This window comes from Macaca mulatta, chromosome 19 (assembly GCF_049350105.2).
Source record: "Macaca mulatta isolate MMU2019108-1 chromosome 19, T2T-MMU8v2.0, whole genome shotgun sequence".
Taxonomy (NCBI): domain Eukaryota; kingdom Metazoa; phylum Chordata; class Mammalia; order Primates; family Cercopithecidae; genus Macaca; species Macaca mulatta.
Genome location: NC_133424.1, coordinates 50,473,110 through 50,489,833, shown reverse-complemented (window position 1 = coordinate 50,489,833; position 16,724 = coordinate 50,473,110). Strand labels below are relative to the sequence as shown.

Sequence of the window (16,724 nt, the reverse complement as noted above, 5' to 3'; positions counted from 1 at the left end):
CACCAATCACAGAAGCACCTCTCTCCCTTGCTCCGCCCTTCACCCAGACGCTCGCCAATCCGTGTGTGGTTCCGTTCCGGACTTCATTTCCCCGAAGGCGTCGCGCCGTGAGGAGCCCCGTTGGGTCCTCAGCGTCTTGGCGGCAGTTGGTGGAACAGGAGCTTCGAGTCCGTCCCTGGTGCTGCCTGCGCGTTCACCTGAGTCTCGCTGGAGCACTTCTTGCCCGCCCACCTCATCTCACTTTCCGCGGGGAGCGGCGCCAACCTGGGCCTGCCTCGGATCAGGCGTCCCCTGAAGTCGGCACGCCCCTCCGCGTCCCCCTTCGGCCCCGCTAGGACCCCGTCCGGGCTGCCGTCGCCTCGTCGCTATGGCGCCCACCATCCAGACCCAGGCCCAGCGGGAGGATGGCCACAGGTAGGCGCCACGGTTTTCTGTTTCAGCAAGGTGGGGGATCGGGATAGGGTTTCTGCTGGACAACGTCACCAGCCCCCAGGTCTGCCCGTGACGTCATGGAGCGCTCACCTTTGACGAAGGGAGCGGGTTCCTTCTGAGATTCAGGTGTTCCCCTCCTCCCCGCCGTGCACTTCAGGGATTAAGCTTTTGGAGACTCTCCAGAAGGGATCCTTCCAGTCAAGCGTTTGGAGACCCCTCTTCCAAAGACGATTGAGTACATGGTTCTTTATTAAAGCACTTGAAGCCATCCCCTGCAAAAGGGATGGAGCACTTGGCCTTGTTCATTAAAGCTTTTGGGGGCTCTTCTTTCTAAATAAGTTGAACATTTGTTTCCCTCCATTAAAGCATTTGGACACCCCCCACCACCAAAAGAAACCAGCATTTGTCATCCCTCCTTCTACTTTTTGAAAGGTTGGGGAAGCCTTTTTCATTCTCCTGTCAATCCCGTCCTCTCCACCTATCACTGTCTTTCTTCTCCACTAGGCCCAATTCCCACCGGACTCTGCCTGAGAGGTGAGCCTCACTGTGCTTTCCCAGGAGCGGTGGGGCAGTGGGGCTGGGAGCAGAGGTGGGGCAGCGGGGACCCACTTTTGAGCCACTAACGTTCCTAGGTCTGGAGTGGTCTGCCGAGTCAAGTACTGCAATAGCCTCCCTGATATCCCCTTCGACCCCAAGTTCATCACCTACCCCTTCGACCAGAACAGGTGAGACTAAGAATGGGAAAACTATTCAGGTATGAGTTATTTGAAGGCAGGGACTGCTTGTCTCGTCGGCTGCTGTTTGCTCAGGGCCTAGCACAGTACCTGCCTAGCACATAGTAGTAGCTGCTCAATTGTTTGTTAATGAATGGAGCAAGCAGTGTCCAAGTCCCTTCCCACTGGGGAGCCAGCTTTCAGACTCCGCCATGGGGGACACTTCATTCTGAGTTCCTCCCCAAAGAAGCTTCGCCTCTGAGAAGCAGGGCTGTGAGGGGTGAAGCTGGAATCCAGACACCACAAGAGGTGTTTCCCCACCCAGGTTCGTCCAGTACAAAGCCACTTCGTTGGAGAAACAGCACAAACATGACCTCCTGACTGAGCCAGACCTGGGGGTCACCATCGATCTCATCAATCCTGACACCTACCGCATCGACCCCAATGGTGTGTGGGGAGACAGGGAGGGTCTGCTCTAGGGCAGCAAAGGACCTGGGCCTCCTTCATGGTCCTCCTTCCCCCCTCCCCCCGCCCCGCTCTCTAGTTCTTCTAGATCCAGCTGATGAGAAACTTTTGGAAGAGGAGATTCAGGCCCCCACCAGCTCCAAGAGGTGAGCAGGTAGCAAATGGGTGCTGGGGACTGGCTCCGGTGGGCCCTACAAGCAGGAGGGCGGTGGGGTTCTGAGGCACCTGATTTCCTACCCCAGATCCCAGCAGCACGCGAAGGTGGTGCCATGGATGCGAAAGACAGAGTACATCTCCACTGAGTTTAACCGTTACGGCATCTCCAATGAGAAGCCTGAGGTCAAGTAAGTTGCAAACAGGGAGAGAGGGAAGGTGGAGATGCCAGGTGTGTCCAGTGGCCCCTAAAGGCCTTTTTCTTCATTCCTAGGATTGGGGTTTCTGTGAAGCAGCAGTTTACCGAGGAAGAAATATACAAAGACAGGGATAGCCAGATCACAGCCATTGAGAAGACTTTTGAGGATGCCCAGAAATCAGTAATTGAGGGACTGGGATGGGGAGAGGTAAGGGTATGGCTGCAGAGCTGCTCTTCACCCTGTTTTTGTCCCACCAGATCTCCCAGCACTACAGCAAACCCCGAGTCACACCGGTGGAGGTCATGCCTGTCTTCCCAGACTTTAAGGTCAGGCCCAAGGTGGGAGGTAGAAAGGGACAGCCTATTTGTGCCTATTCCCATCTAACCCCAGTGCCTCCATCTCCCTAGATGTGGATCAATCCATGTGCTCAGGTGATCTTTGACTCAGACCCAGCCCCCAAGGACACAAGTGGCGCAGCTGCGTTGGAGATGATGTCTCAGGCCATGATTAGGTAGTTGGTCCTGCTGCCCACCTTGGCCTGCTCCTTGCTGCCTTTTGGCCTCACACTTCATTGCCACTCCTTTTCCCCCAACCAGGGGCATGATGGATGAGGAAGGGAACCAGTTTGTGGCCTATTTCCTGCCTGTAGAAGAGACGTTGAAGAAACGAAAGCGGGACCAGGAGGAGGAGATGGACTATGCACCAGATGATGTGTGCGTGGGTTGGGGTTAAGTTTTGGGGAATGGGAAGTTTTGGAGATTGGGATTGCGATAGGGATAGGGAGGAAATGGGACTGAACCTGTGCCCTCATCCTCAGGTATGACTACAAAATTGCTCGGGAGTACAACTGGAACGTGAAGAACAAAGCTAGCAAGGGCTATGAGGAAAACTACTTCTTCATCTTCCGAGAAGGTGACGGGGTTTACTACAATGAGTTGGAAACCAGGTACTCAGCACACTAATCAGATGATTAGCCTGGATCTGTGCTTCTTAAGACCCTGGGGCATGCAAGAGCCACGCTGGAGGTCCTTTGTACCTAATAATTTGTCATACACATTGGTAAACAAGAACAGCAGATGTTTGATCATGCACATGAGCTGGACTTGGTTCTAATAGGAGAAGCCAGAAAAGAAAATCTTTTTTTTTTTTTTTGTGATGGAGTGTCACTCTGTTGCCCAGGCCAGAGTGCAGTGGTGTGATCTCAGCTCACTGCAACCTCCGCCTCCTGGGTTCAAGTGATTCTCCTGCCTCAGCCTCCTGAGTAGCTGGGATCACAAGCGTGTGCCAGGATGGCCAGCTAATTTTTTTTTGCATTTTTAGTAGAGATGGAGTTTCACCATGTTGGCCAGGCAGATCTTGAACTCCTGACCTCAGGTGATCTGCCTGCCTCGGCCTCCTAAAGTGCTGGGATTACAGGTGTGAGCTACCGCACCCAGCCAGAAAGAAAATCTTAATGCAGAAGACATTTAGAGCTTTTGTGCAGGGTAGAGAGCCAAGTTTCCCAGTATTAGTAACACACTTCATGTGAAAGTAAACATTGCCAAAGTATGGAGTAATATATAAAATTAGCATGATTTTTTTTTTTTTTTTTGAGACAGAGTCTTGCTCTGTCGCCTAGGCTACAGTGCAGTGGTGCCATCTTGGCTCACTGCAACCTCTGCCTCGTGTTCAAGAGATTCCCCTGCCTCAGTCTCCTAAGTACCTGAGTAGCTAGGATTACAGGTGCCTGCCACCACACCCGGCTTTTTTTTTTTTTTGAGATGGAGTCTCGCTCTGTTACCCAGGCTGGAGGGCAGTGGCGCGATCTCTGCTCACTGCAAGCTCTGCCTCCCGGGTTCACGCCATTCTCCTGCCTCAGCCTCCCGAGTAGCTGGGACTACAGGCGCCCGCCATCACGCCCGGCTTTGTTTTTTTTTTTTCAGACGGAGTTTCGCTTTTGTTGCCCAGAGTGCAATGGCGCGATCTCTGCTCACAGCAACCTCTGCCTCCTAGGTTCAAACCATTCTCCTGCCTCAGCCTCTGGAGTAGATGGGATTACAGGCATCGCTACCACACCCGGCTAATTCTGTATTTTTAGTAGAGACGGGGTTTCTCCATGTTGGTCAGGCTGGTCTCAAACTTCAGACCTCAGGTGATCCACCTGCCTCAGCCTCCCAAAGTGCTGGGATTACAGGCATGAGCCACTGCACCCGGCTAATTTTTGTATTTTTAGTAGAGACGGGGTTTCATCATCTTGGCCAGGCTGGTCTTGAACTCCTGACCTTGTGATCCACCCACCTCGGCCTCCCAAAGTGTTGGAATTACAGGCGTGAGCCACCGCACTCGGCCAGCATGAATGTTTTAAATGAAATGCTTAATACCCACATTCAAAAATGTGACCCCAAAACTCTTCCCTGATGGCTGAAAGTTTACTGCTATGCCAGCACCTCTGGTGTAGAGTTGGGAAGTCTTAAGTTTCTGTTTAAAGCAGAGATTACAAGAACTGACCCCATAGGCCAGGCAGGAAATGTAAAAGAGCAGTGGTGTGGTAGCATCTGAGTGACCTGGAGTTCTGGGCAACCATGGAGGGCACGATGTCACTTCAGCCCACTGTTGCTATGCTGTGGAGCCAAAAATTCCTGTCTTCCAAAAGCCCCAAATTCAGATGATTCTCCTGGTTTCTCAAAGTGTTGGTAATTAATTCACGTATACAGTAATGCACTGCATGTATTTCAGTCAACAATGGACTGCTTATCATGGTCCCTTAAGATAGAATACCGTGTCTTGACTGTACTTTTTCTATGTTTAGATATACAAATACTTACTATTGTGTTACAATTGCCTGCAGTATTCAGTACAGTCCCATGCTGTACAGCTTTGTAGCCTAGGAGCAATAAGCTACACCATTACAGCCTAGGTATGTAGTAGGCTATACTGTGTACATTTGTGTAAGTGCACTGTATGATGTTCACATGATGTATTTCTCAGAATGTGTCCCTGTTAAGTGGCCCATGCTCATATTTATGTAAATACACCATATAACGCACACAGTGTAGGGCAACCAAATTGGTGCCATGGGAGCCATCCTTCCTTTCCCCTGCCCTCAATACCTTGAGCTTAGTTGCCCTTATTCAATCTGTATTTATTCCCATTTACTCTAAGTATTGATGGGGAACCAAGTCAGACCAGACCCCTCACTGGGGGGCGGGGGAGTGGGAGGTGTATCTTTAACTGCATCTTCTACTTCTCTCCCCCAAATTTACCCCCTGCAGGGTCCGCCTTAGTAAGCGCCGGGCCAAGGCTGGGGTTCAGTCAGGCACCAATGCCCTGCTTGTGGTCAAACATCGGGACATGAATGAGAAGGAACTGGAAGCTCAGGTAACAAGCACCACTGGCCCAGAGTACCCACGGCAGGGAGGGTGGTGGTTGCAGGTGAGGAGGGGGACAAAAACCCAACAGAACACCCTCCTTCCCCTCATTCCAATCTTGCTGCTTCCAGGAGGCACGGAAGGCCCAGCTAGAAAACCACGAACCAGAGGAGGAAGAGGAAGAGGAGATGGAGACAGAAGAGAAAGAAGCTGGGGGCTCAGGTAAATCTGGACAGGCCAGACTCTGGGAGCCCTGTGAAGGTGGAAAAGTGGGTCTCACCTCTCTCCACTCCCTTCCAGATGAGGAGCAGGAGAAAGGCAGCAGCAGTGAGAAGGAGGGCAGTGAAGATGAGCGTTCGGGCAGCGAGAGTGAACGGGAGGAAGTTGACAGGGACGAGGCCAGTGACAAGAGTGGCAGTGGTGAGGACGAGAGCAGCGAGGATGAGGCCCGGGCTGCCCGTGACAAAGAGGAGATCTTTGGCAGTGATGCTGATTCAGAGGATGATGCTGACTCTGATGATGAGGACAGAGGACCAGCCCAAGGTGGCAGTGACAATGATTCGGACAGCGGCAGCAATGGGGGTGGCCAGCGGAGCCACAGCCGAAGCCGCAGTGCCAGTCCCTTCCCCAGTGGCAGCGAGCACTCGGCCCAGGAGGATGGCAGTGAAGCTGCAGCTTCTGATTCCAGTGAAGCTGATAGTGACAGTGACTGAGTCCCAGGGCATTCAGGGCTGGTTCAGACACCATTATTATGAGCAGGATGGCACTTTTCTAGTGGTCTGTTTGTGAGCCTTTCACTTGTTTGTTCCCCACCCCCAAACCATTGCTGTTAATAAAGTCAACTTCTCTTTACTTCCCCTCCCAGCCCCTATGATGTCATTCAGCCCAGCACACACCTCCCCCGACCCCGAGGTGCTCAAGGATCTTGGCTTGAGGCTTAGAAACACAGGCCAGAGGCAGGGCCAATGGCTTCCCACAAAATGTAGCACAACGAAGGTCAGAATTTTTTTTTTTTTTTTTTTCCAAAATAAGCCCAGACCATTAAACAAGTGAAACTCCAACAAATAAGTCTTCTCCAACAGCGAGAAAAACTGTACAGTTACTCAAAGCTGATTCTGCCAGTGGGGCTGGGGACAGAAGTGGGTGGGGAGGGCGAAATCATGGAGGGCCTGGGGAGGGGGCTGGAGCGGGAGAGGGTCAGGGTCCTGCCCATCAGAGTGGGGCCGCCTGCGTCCTGCACACTCTGCTGTCAGGTGGGGTGGGGGGCAGCTCTTGCCTCCCTGTGTGTGTGAGACGGTGTCCCTCACCATCTCCCAGTGCCAGGCACAGTCAGCTCACCCTGATGGAGAATGAACTAGACAGGACAGGCTGGGGAGAGGGGAGGGTCCCATGAGAGGGACACCCTGCTGATTCCAAACGAGGTGGCCCGTCCATCCCACTTCCTGCAGCTAGTGGGAGGGGGACTGGAGAAGCCCTGGGAGATTGAGGGGATGAGCAAAGGCACAGAAACATGGAGGGCCGGGGTGGGGGACTTGCATAGGTTGATGAGTGTGCAAGAGGTACATAAATAAACCTGACACCCCACCCAGCCCGGCACTGGGAGAGGAAGTGGGGACCCAGAGCCAGGTTCCCAGGGCCACCCTTACCCCCTGGCTTCTTCCCCCTCCCTGGGCTCAGAGCAGAGGGAGGTCCACAGACCAGGAGGGTGGGGGCAAGAAGGTCTGGGGAATGGGGTGATAGTGCAGGGAGGGTGGTGGTTTTAAAATTTTTTTTTTTGGTTTTTTGTTTTTTTCCCAACATTTTGTATCTTTAATAACATACACAATGGTTACCAGCCATATTCATAACAAAAGTTATTCATAAAATGTATCTAAAAATAACATTTTTTTTCCTTTTCGGTGTGAAAAGCTTGAGAATGTCCCAGTGGGGAGGGTGGGCTGAGGGGGAGGAGGGCATTGAAGAGGGAGACCCTGGCTTCCCCGCAGTCTGAACCCCCGAATCCCCTCCCTCCACCTGGGCCCCAACACAACCCCTCATTAGGAATAGGGACCAGACAGTCTGTCAGACTCTGGGACTGGGACAAATCTCTGGGTTATGATATAGTGTTCCACTTAAGTGAGGTCATGACATAATGGGGGAAGGGGAAAGGCTAAAAGAAAAGGGAGGGGCTTAGGGAAAAACCCAAAAACCAAACAATCCCCTTTCCCTTATTCCTGACTCCCAAGTATCACCAACCAGACCTGGGAGCGGAGAAGGGTGTGTGTTCATAGGGAAGGGGACGTTAAGGCAACAGACTTCCTGACCTCACTGGCCACCCTGGCTGCCCACCTCCAACCTCTTCATCTGGGGAGCCAGGGCTGGAGGAAAATGGGTTAGAGCTTGGGGGTCTGGAGGAGGGGGCTCTGCCCTCTCCCCTCATAAAGTTCAGGCTCCCCCTGCCACTGTCTTGGCTCAGAGAGAGGCCTGGGGATTCTAAAAATGAGAGGAAATGATCAGAGAAAAACCGTTAAGAACTATATAAATATGTATCTTAAATAGGCCTAAGAAATTAATCATAGAGAACCTCTGGTGAACAGGGCCAAAGGAGGTGAGAGAGAAGAAGGTGGCTCCTGTCCTTGGAGAATGTGGGGAATGGTAAAGGGGAAGGAGGGAGAGGAGAGAGGGCTTCCTCTCCTTGCTCCCCCTCCCTTCTCCCCAGCTCCTCTCAATAACATTCTGGAGGGCAGGTTCTCTGCCCTGCTCATGTCACCCCAATATCAAATGTTTCTGAGCAGGCTCCACAAGGTAGTGGTCAGTTTGTCTCTGGGGAGTCTGCTCCCTTGGGGAGAGGCAGGTGGTCAGCGGTCTGGAGGAGGCAGGGGTGGGATGGGACCAGGTGGGGATGAAGAAGGAAAGGAGAGAGGCAGGCAGTCTGGCCAGTCCCTGCCCCCTTTATCCTGGCTGCCCCCAACTCCCCGGGCCTCAGCAGAGATCCCTCGACGGGCCTGGGAGTGAGCAAGGCATGTGCCAATGTTAAACAAAAGTTAAAAGGGTAAGAGAGTAGAAAAATATTAGAATATATAGCTGAGCCAGCCCACCCTCTCGCTGTCGCGGAGAAGCCTGTTGGGGGTTGGCCCCCGCCCGCCGCCCAGGGAGCCTATGGGTGCGCTGGGCTGTGGGTCCCGTCAGATGGTGGAGGTTTTGTCTGTCCCATCTGTGGTAAGAAAGGGAGGAAGGGAGGAAGATCAGGAGCTGGAGGGAGGCCCAAGAAAAGGCACTCAGGTAGCCTGTCATCCCGGTCAGGCCCTCCCTGGAGTCTGGCCTCCCCTGGGGACCCCTCAGGATGACTCTGAGTTGCTCAGTTCAGAGGAAGAGACGCTGGGTAGGTGGGAGCTGGGTCAGGGAAAGAGGAAATGCTCACCACCCAAGGCGTGTTCTGTCATGCTCAGACACAGAGACTCCAGAGTGGGATTGATCTCCAGGTCAGGCCCAGGAACCGGGCAGTCTGGTTGGGAGAGAGGAGAATGGGGGTGGTAAGGACTGACTGGACTTGGGTGAAGAAAGCTGGGATGACAAAGGATGCTGGTATGGGAAGGGAGCAAGAGAGATGGAGGGGGAGAGGGAGGAAGGGGAGGAGGTTGACAGGGAGAGAGGCGAGCATGTCACACAACAGGCAGAGGAGACAATGGCAATGGCAGAGGCTTGGTGATATAGAAAATGCCTGACTTGTAGACAGTGGAAGTGAAACTGAAGGAGCTCCTGGAGGCCACACACAGCCTGCTGTGACTACTTTGGACACAGACCGCACACTGTCTTGAGCACAGTCTGGGCATCTGCCCTGGATACTGGGCAGCCCCCAAGGCTCCCTGATTGAAGACCTGCTCTGTACTTGGTGCAAAAGCTAAATCAAAACCCTTCCTGTCCCCACTTGGACCTGCTCCTCTGGGCAGGATTCGATCTGGGCAGGATTCGATCCAGGCAGGCTGGGCAGGTGGGGGCAAAGTAGGACAACCACCATGGGACTTGTCCTCAAACCACACTTCTCAAAAGGGCCTCCTATTCTGGCATCTGGGAAACCACCCACCTCCCTGGGCAGACCTGACCCCACCCCACACTGCTTAAACCCTTCCCTGACTCCTCACTACCATCAGGACAAAGTCCGGGCTGTTTACCTGGGTTTAGATGACCCAGCTCCCATCCCCACCCTCACCTCTCTCATCAATCACTATTCCCTCCGAACCCTGAGCTCATGTCGTATCAGATCACCCAACTGTCTCTCCTAAAAAAAAAAAAAAATTTTTTTTTTGGCTGGGCGCGGTGGCTCAAGCCTGTAATCCCAGCACTTTGGGAGGCTGAGATGGGTGGGTCACGAGGTCAGGAGATCGAGACCATCCTGGCTAACACGGTGAAACCCCGTCTCTACTAAAAAAAAAAAAAATACAAAAAACTAGCTGGGCGTGGTGGCGGGCGCCTGTAGTCCCAGCTACTTGGGAGGCTGAGGCAGGAGAATGGCGTAAATCCGGGAGGCGGAGCTTGCAGTGAGCTGAAATCTGGCCACTGCACTCCAGCCTGGGCAACAGAACGAGACTCTGTCTTAAAAAAAAAAAAAAAAAATTTTTTTTTAAACTTGGGCAAAACCTTTCTGTCTCAGATTGCTGACTGATGAATAACATCACAGTCCTTACACATACAGTTGGGAGGAGTCAATCAGTGCAGGAGAGCTGTCTGACAAAGCCTGGGACATAGCTTACTGGTAAAGAGAATGGTTCTTGTTCATTCCTGCGGTTCATCCACCTGCTTGTTTAAGATCATTTACAGATGTGTGTCAAGCCCTCTGCTAGGATGAACATGATGAATGGGTTCCCATGGCCTCAACAGATGGCTGTCCACACAACCTCATCAAGTGAGACTCCTGGCTGACTTGGCAGTTTATGACATGAATTCTGCAAATCCATGCTCTCTCTAGTCAGCCCATTCCAGACCAGCCTTATCTGTCTCTGCAGTCCCAGTGCCCAGCACCATGTGGAGGAGTCAACCCCTCACTTGTTGAGCAGGGCAGGGACCTGTGGCTAGCAAATCTCTAATCTTCCTTTCGCCAACTTGGCCCAACGTCTTTTTGAGATAGGGTCTCACCGTTGCCCTGGCTGCAGTGCAGTGGCACGATCTCTGCTCACTACAGCCTTGACCTACTGGGCTCAAATGATCCTCCTGCCTCAGCCTCCCGGGTAGCTGGGACTACAGGTGTGCACCACCATGCCCAGATAATTTCTGTATTTTTTTTTGTAGAGATGGGGTTTCGCCGTGTTGTTCAGGCTGGTCTGAAACTGATCTCCTTGCCTCAGCTTCCCAAAAGTGCTGAAATTACAGGTGTGAGTTACTGTGCCTGCACTTGGCCCAACTTCTGCTCTCCCATCTCCAGGATGGTCTGTAAGCAGAGGTCAAACAGCCCTCTCACTTCAAACACCTGTTCTAAGAGGTGAAGTCCACTGGTTCCTGTGTGGTCACCTGGCATGTGAAAGAATGCCGGTAGGCTGATGGGCAGGACTCCCTTCCACAGAAATCTCATACTTTAACTGTCCCATCTCCTCAACCCCTTCTAAATTGAGTATTCAATGATCTTGTAAAGAAAGAGATGATGACAGAGACCAACACAGACACTAAGATTATGACATGGAGCGGGGGGAACATGAGATGGGGTGGGAGTAAGGGGTGAGAGATGATGATTCAGAGGGGTAGGGGCTAAACCTGAGAGATAAAATTGAAGCAGAGGAGGAAAACAATCCCCCACAATTGGGCGAGATGGGCGTAGAGTGTTGCAAGGTATGGGGAGAGGTGCCCAAGTAGTCTGGAAAGAACAGTGGACAGGAGACCCAGGAGAGAAGAGAGAGGTCAGCTCAGGGTGTTGGCCAGGCAGAGTCCCAAGGGTGGGGCACCTCACCTGGAGGGAACATGAGAATGGCCTGGGGTGACGAGTGGACCGGGAGCGAGTGAGTGCGCTGCACAGAGCTGCGGCTCTGACTGGGCATGCTGTTGCTGCCTCCAGGGTTGGCAAACCACAGGTTCTACACAGTTCCCAGGAAGAGAGAAAGTAGTGAGTGGGGAAGAGGCCCAGACCCAAGAGTGGTGGAGGTGGTACAGGCCTTCTCCCACTCTCACCCCTGCCACCTCTAAGCTGGGTTCAGACACAGAGTATACAGACATACACATCTCAGGTACTGCCACCCCAACCCCAGGAGGCCATGGCCCCTGCTTCCAGTCAGCTTACCTGTCGGCCCTGGCCTCCAAGGCTGGGGCTGGTGAGGGCATGTCGAGGGGAGACACCTCCAATGCCCGAGGGGCTCAGGAGGCCCATCCGGCCGGGTGGGAGGGCCCGGGGAGGCATTGGGAACTGCCGCTGGGTACGCCGGGCCACTCCCATCCCCACAGAACCAGCTATGGGGAGCGAGTTGGAGCCGAACGCCCAGCTGTGAGAGAGCAGAAGGCAGGGTGTTAATTTATGTAGATGGGGCCCATCTGCCTACCTCTTCCTCACCTTCCCCAACAACCCCAAGTGGTAGGAGAGAACATAAACCTCCATCACACATTCTGTCCCCATCTGTCTCAAGAGTACCCCCCGGAAGGAGATGGGAAGTATACAAGGGTTTCCTCACTGTCCACTCAAAACAGTTCTCCAAACTTCAATTCTCAAGGGAGACATTTCTGTTATCTGTCTGGTCTAAGACGGGACTTCCAGGCCCTCTGTATAAAGGTGAGGAGCAAGGTACATATGAGGGGCCTGCTCATGGGGCATGTGTTGTTTTCCAGCTCGGCATCCTATTCTAGTGGGAAATTTTCTTCTGGGAAAGTCACCCAGTGACTGAATAAAACTGGATTCCCAGCCCAGAACACAATCACCCCTCTAAGCACGATCTGCTAACCAGCAAAGGCCTGTGGAGGCCAGGACCCTGTACCCTGGCCACCTGCCTACCCTTTCTGCTGCCGGTAGTTCTGCATCTCTAGTGCGGCTTTGCGTGGGAATGTCCGGAGGAGCTTCAGCACTTGCTGTTTCCAGGATAGCAGCCGTTTCTTCTGCGTCTCCGTGAAAGCCTAGAATTGGCAGGGCACGGGTGAAGCAGAGAGGGTGATGTTTCTTTCAGACCTCCCTTCCGGTCTTCATTTGTTCAAATTTATATTGCCTGGCCAGTCATAGTGGCTCATGCAGTAACCCCAGCACTTTGGGAGGCCGAGGCGGGTGGATCACTTGAGGTCAGGAGTTCGAGACCAGCCTGGACAACATGGTGAAACCCCACCTCTACTAAAAGTACAAAAATTAGCCGGGCATGGTAGTGCATGCCCGTAATCCCAGCTACTTGGGAGGCTGAGGCAGGAGAATCACTTGAACCTGGGAGGCGGAGGTTGCAGTGAGCCAAGATCGTGCCACTGCACTCCAGCCTGGGCAACAGAGTGAGACTCTGTTTCCAAAAAAAAAAAAAAAAAAGATTTATTGCTCATCTACTCTGTGCCTGTGCCAAGCAATTCTGGGATGCAGAGGTGACCATGCCCAGAGAGCTTACAGTCTGGCTGTGAGGGAAAGATACATACATAATGATAACTGTGACAAATTATCCCTCCCTGAGGGAGAAGAACAGGAAGCAAAAGAAACCTAAATAAAAATGAGGGGTTGGTAAAGGTGTCCCTGAGGTATAAACGTTTTGAACTGATAGCTAGAGGAGGAAGGAACACTGTTCCTGATAAAGAGTATGTACGGGCTGGGCATGGTTGCTCATGCCTATAATCCCAGTACTTTGGGAGGCCAGGGCAGGGGGATCACTTGAGGCCAGGAGTTCGAGACCAGCCTAGGCAATAAAGCAATACTCCATCTCTAAAAAAGAAAATTGTCACATCTGTAATCTCAGCACTTTGGGAGGCTGAGGTGGGAGGATCACTTGAGGTCAGTTCAAAACCAGCCAGGCCAACAGTGTGAGACCTCGTCTCCATTAACAACAATAAAAAAAAAAAAAACAAGGGTTCTGAGAAGAAGCCTCTAAAGCCAACACTGGAAAGATACAAGACTGGAAGGGCTGGCATATATGTACCAGGTCAGGCAAGGCCCTGTGGGCCACATACAACACAATGGTCTTGAGAATGATGGGGCAGCCTTTCCTTTTTTCTTTTTTTTTTGAGACGGAGTCTCACTCTGTTGCCCAGGCTGGAGTGCGGTGGCACCATCTCGGTAAGCTCCGCCTCCCGGGTTCACGCCATTCTCCTGCCTCAGCCTCCCGAGTAGCTGGGACTACAGGCACCCGCCACCACGCCTGGCTAATTTTTCGTATTTTTAGTAAAGACCGGGTTTCACCGTGTTGGCCAGGATGGTCTCGATCTCCTGACCTCATGATCTGCCCGCCTTGGCCTCCCAAAGTGCTGGGATTACAGGCTTGAGCCACCACACCTGGCCACCTTTCCCTTTTTGAGCATGCTACGGAAGGCCTTACCTCATGAGTCAGGCACTTTTCGATGAGCTGGAGGTAACTGGTGATGTTCTCCTCGTCTGGTCGGGACACCAGCAGCTGGGTGCACACTGGGGGACATGAGAAAGGGCAGGTTAGCCCCTAGTATGCCCTCTGCCATGTTCCAGCCTCCAGCTGGCTCGTGCACAAGAAGGAACAGGAGACTCAGGCTGGATAAGTACCAACTATTAAGTGCTAGCCATGGTATTTAGGTTATCATGAGGATATACAACATAGTGCCTTACACAATCTTGTCACTACAGACATTTTTAGCCTGAGAAACCTAAAGCTCAGAGTTGAGTCACTTGCCCCAGGTCCAGATTCAGATCCAGATCAATCTGGATCCAAGCGTAAAGTCTGCTACGTCATGCTGCTTTAGGAAAGGCTGAAGCTGTGATAAATTTCACCATCCCCATCCCCTGGACTTCGGTCCCCTCTGAGAGAAATCAATGGACTCCCCTCAACTGCTCACCCTTTACTACATGGAATTTCTTTTGACACACTGCCCCATTTCTGCTCAGCCTGGAGACACTTTGAGGGGAAGGGCTGTTATCCACCATTAGCCTGGACATGCCCAAGGGCAAGGGGCCTTGTCACCCTGTCTCGGCTACTCTCTGTAGTGTTCCAGTCTCCAGCAGGCTTTATAAAGCCCTGCTCCCAACATCTAACTTGGATTTGATCCCTGGTGCTTGAGTTCACTTGGCTTTCTGCCTCAGGATTTCCTGCTAGGCTGTGGCTGGTCTCACCTTTGCCCATCACCCGTGTAAACTGGCTGGGGATGTCTCCGTCAGCGACGGGAGCCGGGGCAGGCTCACTGCCATCGGTGGGAGCGGGAGCTGGTGGAGGTGGGTAGTTCTCCGCAGCTGGAGGGTCCTTGGCCTCGGTGCCCTTGTCAGTGCCGGGGTGGGCTAGGGGAGGCTCAGCACCTGGCAGTGATGGCTCCCCCGGGGCCCCATCCTTGGCAGTAGGGGTGGTGGTGGCGGCAGCCACGGTGGCCTGGAGGACACTGTAGGCCTTGATGGGAGTGATGATGATCTGCTGCAGCTCCTGCAGAGCGTTTCTCAGGTTCCCGCCTTCCAGTACATCCTGCATGGGAGGACATAGGCTGGGGTCACATGCAGACCCTACAATGAGAGACAGAGAGTATCTACACAGAAAGTCAGACACGGCTTGCAGAAGACTGGGTAGGACCCTGGGTTCCAGCACATAGAGAAGGCATGTAAGGGTACTGCAAGCCCACAAACATTTCCTCTTTCCCATGAAGGTGAAGTCCTACAAAACTCACGAAAAGCCAGTCTAATGTTGGAGTCTTCGGGACCCACCAAGGATAGAATCAGAGATTCAGATCTAGATACTGAGCAGGGAAAAATATAAACAGAAGGCAGTGGCAAGGAAAGGGAATGAGGAACGCAAATCAATCAGATCAAATCAAATCAGATGTGGAAGGAAAATGAGTTTAGAAACAATCAAATGGAAAGAGAGATTGTACAGACAGAGACACTCTGCTCTACCAGAAAGACCAGCAAGAAATGGAAAAGCAAAAGTGGAGAGAAGGTGTAGAGTCAAAAGACAGATTCTAGAACCACCAAGACAGACAGGGAGGGGAGCCTCTTAGCTACCAGCAAGTGAGCCTTTTGATGCCAGCTTGCACGTGGTCCCTGGAGTCTGGGTCCCTAGGGCTGGGGCTATTAGAGGCCAGACCCGAGGAGTCGGGATGCCAACTCAGGGCCTGTGGTCTACTGGTACCGCCAAGTGGCTGGCTGGCCTTGAAGATGCAGATACCAAGTTCTCACCTTCTCTAGGGACTTGAGGACGCTCTGTCTCTCACGCAGCTTCTGGATACTCAGGGCTATCTTGTGGCGGGCACCTTTGGTGACATTCTGTGACAAGGGCAGAAGGGGACAGGAAGCTAGAGATGGGAGGCTGAGATACTTGCAGGTACCCAAATAGAGATCAAGGAGACAGAGGAAGCTTGGGCTGCAAGGAATGCAAAATAGTGCTGCCCCCAACACCTCCCTGATGGTCCCCTTGGCTTCACCTGAGACTCCAGGTGCTGCTCAGTCAGTGTCATCATCTCCTCGTAGCTCATCTGTGAGAAGAGGGCTGCATACTTGTGCAAGCGGAGGCTCTTGAGCCATGAGGGCACATCTTTGGAAAAGGAGGGAGAGTGAAAGGTCAGGAGTTTGGCCCTGATGAGTAGGGTAAAGGAAAAGTTGTGGGGCTAAACCCAAAGGAAGCCTCAAAAGATGGAAAAAATTGGGAGGGGGTTGCGGGGAGCTAAGATTCCATCAGCTCCTTCTTCATCTGCCTAGCCAGACCCTCTCAGGCAGCCTTCCCTAGGAAGGACATCTGACCGTTCTGAGCTGCTCGGCTGGATGTATACCACGATGACCTCACTGATTGCTCCAAAACTCTTCCTGGAACCTCTGTTCCATCAGTTAGCTGTGTCCTGACTTCCTTGTCAGACTGGGGTGTGTGAAGACGGGGCTCCTCCCCAGTCAGAGCAGAACTTAGGGTAGATGTGGGGTCTCTCTGCTTAGTTTTTTTTTTTTTTTTTTTTTTTTTGAGACGGAGTCTAGCTCGGTCGCCCAGGCTGGAGTGCAGTGGCCAGATCTCAGCTCATTGCAAGCTCCGCCTCCCGGGTTTACGCCATTCTCCTGCCTCAGCCTCCCAAGTAGCTGGGACTACAGGCGCCTGCCACCTCGCCCGGCTAGTTTTTGTATTTTTTAGTAGAGACGGGGTTTCACCATGTTAGCCAGGATGGTCTCGATCTCCTGACCTTGTGATCCGCCCGTCTCGGCCTCCCAAAGTGCTGGGATTACAGGCTTGAGCCACCGCGCCCGGCCTCTGCTTAGTCTTGAGCCCTAAAAGCAGGGACTATCTACTCCCTTCAGACATGTCCCCTCCTCAGAGGGGTAGGCAGGCATCAGCTACAGCTCCTTTCTGTCC

The 16,724-nt window shown here is 52.8% G+C and overlaps 3 protein-coding genes across 26 annotated transcripts in view; 2 read left to right on the top strand and 1 right to left on the bottom strand.

Moving 5' to 3' along the window:
* Nucleotides 1-16,724, top strand: part of GMFG (glia maturation factor gamma) — a 259,854-nt gene that overhangs the window by 194,841 nt on the left and 48,289 nt on the right. The gene's annotated exons all lie outside the window — the stretch shown is intronic.
* On the top strand, nucleotides 145-6,162 carry PAF1 (PAF1 homolog, Paf1/RNA polymerase II complex component). 4 transcript variants are annotated; one of them, XM_015123903.3, is made up of 14 exons: nucleotides 145-414; nucleotides 937-966; nucleotides 1,065-1,157; nucleotides 1,471-1,592; nucleotides 1,690-1,756; nucleotides 1,853-1,954; nucleotides 2,038-2,143; nucleotides 2,221-2,289; nucleotides 2,371-2,474; nucleotides 2,560-2,676; nucleotides 2,781-2,909; nucleotides 5,215-5,320; nucleotides 5,442-5,532; nucleotides 5,611-6,162. In XM_015123903.3, the coding sequence occupies exons 1-14, from the start codon at nucleotides 368-370 to the stop codon at nucleotides 6,021-6,023; spliced, it is 1,596 nt and encodes a 531-aa protein (XP_014979389.1). In that variant the 5' UTR covers nucleotides 145-367; the 3' UTR covers nucleotides 6,024-6,162. The 4 variants fall into 4 exon arrangements, with proteins under 4 accessions (XP_014979389.1, XP_077838819.1, XP_077838817.1 ...); XM_077982693.1 differs by lacking the exon at nucleotides 937-966 and having other exon boundaries at nucleotides 5,795-6,162; XM_077982691.1 differs by lacking the exon at nucleotides 937-966.
* Nucleotides 6,308-16,724, bottom strand: part of SAMD4B (sterile alpha motif domain containing 4B) — a 44,015-nt gene continuing 33,598 nt past the window's right edge. For 10 of the 21 annotated variants that reach the window (XM_015123902.3, XM_077982679.1, XM_077982666.1 and 7 more), the window contains 9 exons: nucleotides 15,814-15,923; nucleotides 15,569-15,655; nucleotides 14,522-14,861; nucleotides 13,761-13,846; nucleotides 12,257-12,375; nucleotides 11,555-11,753; nucleotides 11,228-11,351; nucleotides 8,711-8,794; nucleotides 7,817-8,503 (listed from right to left, as the gene is read on the bottom strand). In XM_015123902.3, the coding sequence (XP_014979388.1) occupies nucleotides 8,475-8,503; nucleotides 8,711-8,794; nucleotides 11,228-11,351; nucleotides 11,555-11,753; nucleotides 12,257-12,375; nucleotides 13,761-13,846; nucleotides 14,522-14,861; nucleotides 15,569-15,655; nucleotides 15,814-15,923 (1,178 nt within the window). In that variant the 3' untranslated portion in view covers nucleotides 7,817-8,474. Of the gene's footprint in view, nucleotides 8,504-8,710; nucleotides 8,795-11,227; nucleotides 11,352-11,554; nucleotides 11,754-12,256; nucleotides 12,376-13,760; nucleotides 13,847-14,521; nucleotides 14,862-15,568; nucleotides 15,699-15,787; nucleotides 15,924-16,724 lie in introns of all 21 variants that reach the window. The other 11 variants (XM_077982671.1, XM_077982670.1, XM_077982675.1 and 8 more) reach the window with 5 other exon arrangements.